The sequence below is a fragment of the Erigeron canadensis genome, unplaced genomic scaffold (genome assembly GCF_010389155.1).
Source record: "Erigeron canadensis isolate Cc75 unplaced genomic scaffold, C_canadensis_v1 Conyza_canadensis_unscaffolded:60, whole genome shotgun sequence".
NCBI classification, from domain to species: domain Eukaryota; kingdom Viridiplantae; phylum Streptophyta; class Magnoliopsida; order Asterales; family Asteraceae; genus Erigeron; species Erigeron canadensis.
Genome location: NW_025215803.1, coordinates 12,501 through 17,500, shown reverse-complemented (window position 1 = coordinate 17,500; position 5,000 = coordinate 12,501). Strand labels below are relative to the sequence as shown.

The 5,000-nt window shown below is 32.7% G+C and overlaps 2 protein-coding genes and 2 non-coding genes across 4 annotated transcripts; 1 reads left to right on the top strand and 3 right to left on the bottom strand.

The window, feature by feature from the left end:
• Positions 1-7: 7 nt before the first annotated feature.
• On the bottom strand, positions 8-2,682 carry LOC122584631 (photosystem I assembly protein Ycf3). The gene is made up of 3 exons (XM_043756681.1): positions 1,865-2,682; positions 937-1,166; positions 8-188 (listed from the first exon to the last, which is right to left on the bottom strand). The coding sequence occupies exons 1-3, from the start codon at positions 1,986-1,988 to the stop codon at positions 36-38; spliced, it is 507 nt and encodes a 168-aa protein (XP_043612616.1). The 5' UTR covers positions 1,989-2,682; the 3' UTR covers positions 8-35.
• A 169-nt stretch (positions 2,683-2,851) lies between these two features.
• On the bottom strand, positions 2,852-4,348 carry LOC122584629 (30S ribosomal protein S4, chloroplastic). The gene has a single exon (XM_043756680.1). It carries the CDS (start codon positions 3,850-3,852, stop codon positions 3,247-3,249), a length of 606 nt encoding a protein of 201 aa, XP_043612615.1. The 5' UTR covers positions 3,853-4,348; the 3' UTR covers positions 2,852-3,246.
• Positions 2,854-2,940, top strand: TRNAS-GGA. The gene has a single exon. It is a non-coding gene; the product is annotated as a tRNA-Ser (tRNA).
• On the bottom strand, positions 4,215-4,287 carry TRNAT-UGU. Its single transcript has one exon. It is a non-coding gene; the product is annotated as a tRNA-Thr (tRNA).
• Positions 4,349-5,000: the final 652 nt, after the last annotated feature.

Here is a 5,000-nt window from a genome sequence, read left to right as displayed (position 1 = left end):
ATTTTTTCATTTTTAATAAAGAAAAGTTCTCCTTTTTATTCGAAACGTCTAGTGATCTTCAACCAATTATGCGCTTCAATATAATTACCAGGAGTAAGTGCTATAGCCTGTTTCCAATACTCAGCGGCTTGGTCGAACCAAGCCTCCGCAATTTCAGAATCCCCCTGTTGAATGGCCTGTTCTCCCCGGTCGGAATAGGTGGGTTAATTCCTTCCCTTAGAACCGTACTTGAGAGTTTCCTAGCTCATACGGCTCGGCAGTCAACTCTTTTTTTATTCCATTTGAATCTACCATCTCTAATCGAACTGAATAAGATTTCTCGTAGATCTATCCCATTTTTCGGGTTGGTTAATCAAAAGAAGTTAATAAAATGAGTTTCAAACTTAAATCTTAAGTTTGGATTAAAAATCCGGTTTATTTTAGTTTTATCTTTTCTCCCACCTTCAGAAAAATAAAACATAGACATTTTGCCTATCATTAGAATTTTCTGAAAGGTAACTATCTCAGTTTCATATCATATAGAAATTTATATAGAATTTTTGAAAAAGACTTTCGAAAGGAAAGACTTACTATCTTTGGGATCTGATCCTACACCGCTGCTCAATATCTTAGTGGATCGACTCTATTACACAAGTGGATTCCTAACATTTGTCTCACATCATGACATAAGTAAGCAGTTTTTTTTGTATCGGCGCAAAACCTTACTAATTAATCTTTACGGTGCTTACTCTATCAATTAGATCCTTTACCCATAGAATAAAACAGCTAGGCATATCTATTTCTTCATATTTCAACTTCTATGAAGTTTCTTTCTTTTCTACAGCTGATAAAAATCGTTGTTTTAGACAATGCATATGTAGAACGCCCTTTTTCTAGTATTTACTAGTGAATTTGATCTTTATTTACTTTTTATTTCTATAGTGGAGATAGTCGCACGTAATGACAGATCACGGCCATATTATTAAAAGCTTGTGGTAAGAATGGGTTTCGTTCGAGCGCTCGAAAATAATATTCCAAAGCTTTCGTGTGTTCTCCGTTACTTGTGTGGATAAGTCCTATGTTATACAGTATATAACTTCGGTCATAGGGATCAATTTCTAGTCGCATAGCTTCATAATAATTCTGTAAAGCTTCCGCATAATTCCCTTCGGATTGAGCTGACATCCGTTACGGTCGTCATTCAATTCACAGAATCTCCGTTACAGAACCGTACATGAGATTTTCATCTCATACGGCTCCTCCCTTATGTGCATAATGATAAAATTATAAATAAGATGAAAATCTTCTCATTATGAACTAAGTAGGGCTAGTGTTTTTACAAGAAATCTCTAGCCAACCTTCCTGCAAGAGATCTTTTCTTAACATTAAACGTATTGTTACTAGAGAGAAAAGATAACTCCAACAATTTCTTTGTTCTCAACGCTTCCCAATGTCCAGGAATTAGTCACTTCAACAGCCTTCGATGGTTATACGGGTATCCAAAATACAAACGAGATGGATGTTTGTTGTCCCAACCATTCTTTTAGTCCCAAGCTTGCGAAAGAAGGGGATAATTTTTTTTATAATTAAAATAACAAAGTTTTTCTGTTGTTAATTTCTAGGTGTAGTGCTTCTTCCCCTCTGCTACCTATTGGTTAGGATTGACCCGTAATACCGAACCTATAGGTATAACCTTTCGCTCAATACTAGAATCGAGAATTGAAACATAGCATCTGAGGCTGCATTAATCGAGGATACACGACAGAAGGAATTGTTCTATTTCCAAACTTTACCTTCTACAAGCGTAGATTTTTTCTTTTTTTCCCGATCACGAATCATGTGTATTTCTCGTAAAACCGAGAGTCAAAAAAAAGTCAAATCGCACCATCTCTGTAATAAGTAAATGCCTCTTTTTCTCCTGAAGTTGTTGGAATTATTCGTAATAAGATATTGGCTACAATCGAAAAGGTTTTATCAATAAAATTTCCATTTATCCGCGATCTAGACATAGGTAGCAATCCATTCTATCATTGTTCTCATTACTTCTCGGGGGAAAATGATCCCACAAGGAAAAGAATTTTACAGTACGAAATAACATAAAAACAGATTCATTATCATTAAAAAATATGGCCCAATATTAAAATTTTCGAATTGTTCTTTTTTACATTACAGGAACAGGAATTGGTTGATAAGAATTCAGAAAAAAATATTGGGAACCGCATTGGATTCCATCTTACTGGAATAGTCTATCAACGAAAGAAACTATTCTTATTTGATTGAAGTTACAGCTTAGAAAAACCTAAGTTGATTGAATTATGATACAAAGAAAAAAAGGATCGAATCGAGTAATCATTGTATGACGAAAACGGGCCCTTTTTTTTTGTGTACTTAGCGGATATCACTAGACAATCAACTATAAAAAAATTGTTTATCAATTTGTATTTTTAATAGATAGATGGGATAAGGATTTTTGATAAGGATTTTTGTTGATAACAGGCCTAAAAAGGAATTTGAGAATTCTTCGGGTATGGAATCGTAGTCTAAATAGAATCATGATCTAAAGATATCCATTAACCATAGTCTATAAAATATAGAACCCTAGCTCAGTCGATTCGTTAGAATTTCTAATTTATTGATTTAATGAGGTCGGTATAGTATAAATAGATTAAATAGATAATCAGAAAAAGAAGATAACATTGTTTTTGCAAACATGAATAGAATTTTTTAACAGTTTTTATTTATAAGAAAACAATTTTCTATTTTTATCGCTTTCTATTTAGAATTGATTGGTTGTACCTACCCAATAATCTAATTCTAATATGAATAATGAATTATTCACTCGATTTTCGGTTTTTAGGTCATAATCATTATGTAGGAGAGATGGCCGAGTGGTTGAAGGCGTAGCACTGGAACTGCTATGTAGGCTTTTGCTTACCGAGGGTTCGAATCCCTCTCTTTCCTTACCTTCACCTAATTTACCGATCTTACTAACCACAATAGATCAATAGATATAGATCAAATAGCAATATATGACTATTCCAACAGTTAGACCTTTCTTTGATATGGATTCTCTATTCCTAATGGCTGTCGTACGGAAAATAAAGAAACGAGTAGACAAGGAATGAAAATATCCCTCTCTCTCGGTCTATGACACCTAAATGGAATAAAAATCTGGAGCAAACCCTTAATTTAATTTATCTTAACCTTCGGTTAATTTACTTCGCCGAAAGGGAGTATATATTAGTCTTTATTTTCTTTTTGTTAGGTTTAAGTCTGACGAGAATAATATTCTACAACCAGCAATTCATTTATTTTCAAACCGACCCATTTACTATCTATTATTTGATTGACTAATCCTTTATATTGGAATGGTTGAAGAGTCAAATGGTTTGGCAATTCCTCCTGAGGGGATGAATCGAGAGAATTTTGAATTAGAGCTCTAGATTTTTGTTCATCTCTCGCCGCAATAGTATCTCGGGGTTTGCAGCGATAACTTGGTATATCTACTATACGACCGTTGACTAAAATATGTCTATGGTTAACTAATTGGCGAGCTCCCGGAATAGTCGGGGCCATACCCAACCGAAAAAGGATGTTATCCAGACGCATTTCAAGTAATTGTAGTAAAACCTGACCTGTTGACCCCTTTGCCTTTCCGGCGAGACGAACGTATTTAAGTAATTGTCGTTCTGTAAGACCATAATGAAAACGCAATTTTTGTTTTTCTTCTAGACGAATACGATATTGGGATTTTTTCCCAGAACGCGATTGGTTTCTAAGATCACTTCCAGCTCGGGGCCTTTTATTAGTTAGCCCTGGTAAAGCCCCCAGGCGACGTATTTTTTTGAAACGAGGACCTCGGTAACGCGACATAAAGACTCCTTATTTATTTATAATTAATATATTATTAATTAATTCTTATTCTTATTGATGAAATTTCATTCTACAGAATAAATCTAAACTAAAAATGAACTAAATTGTAAATAAAGCAAAATTTACTGAAGTATTATTCTATTATTAATTAATATTAATTAAAGAATAATGAGATGGGTTGAATAAATATCCAGTTTCCGGTTTTCTATATATAGAAAAGGAAAGGGATTCTGTTCGTGAGATAGTAGGAAATTCCTATCCTATAATCAATGGCTTTTGTGAAAAGAAGAATACTTTTTTTTTTTCACTTTGATTTCAAAGATGCATTATCAATCATGTAAAAAAGAAAATAACTAGAGAAAAGCCGACTATCGGAATCGAACCGATGACCATCGCATTACAAATGCGATGCTCTAACCTCTGAGCTAAGCAGGCTCACATAACATAAATTCGACATGCAGAGGAATTCAATAAACTCTTAGAATCTTTGCTATTAACTATTTCTTGGCTATTCATATTCGCTATTTATAACATAATTAATATCATATTAAATATGAAATTTTTTAATTATTATTATTTATTAATATTAATTAATATATAAATTTTAATTAAATTATAAATTAATATATTAATAAATTAAACATAAACAATAGAATAATTCTAATTTCAAATAATAATAACTGTTAAATATTATATTATAGAACATAAGATTAATCTAGCGATATATAATTTCAATTATTTTTTAATTTTTATTTATTTTATAAAAAATATAATATAAATAATAATAAAATAATATAAATAAATTATCGACCGTTCAAGTATTTTCAATTTCATGGTTAAATGAGTGGAAGAGAGACAGATGTATAGGGTATGTATCCACCTATATTGAATTGCGGATACAGAAATGATAAAATCGTTTTTGATTGGACCGAATACGAGCCTCCTATAGAAGATGAAAGAAGATACACAAGAAATCACAAAGAGGAGAAAACACTTTTTCGAGACGGGCATCTATCTAATGAATTGAACGGTTCCGGTATAAATGAAAGAAAAAAGGGACGGGATCACAATGAGATTTTCATCTCAAAAGGGGGATATGGCGAAATCGGTAGACGCTACGGACTTAATTGGATTGAGCCTTGGTATGG

Bases quoted from the DNA above. Each gene is read 5' to 3' on its own strand.
- LOC122584631 (XM_043756681.1), bottom strand. From the start codon at position 1,988: ATGTCTAGATCGCGGATAAATGGAAATTTTATTGATAAAACCTTTTCG. The intron at 1,167-1,864 runs GTGCGATTTGAC...GACGACCGTAAC, and splicing joins ATTTACTTATTACAGAGATG to GGATGTCAGCTCAATCCGAA. The intron at 189-936 runs GTGCGACTATCT...ACCTATTCCGAC, and splicing joins TGGCCGTGATCTGTCATTAC to CGGGGAGAACAGGCCATTCA.
- LOC122584629 (XM_043756680.1), bottom strand. From the start codon at position 3,852: ATGTCGCGTTACCGAGGTCCTCGTTTCAAAAAAATACGTCGCCTGGGG.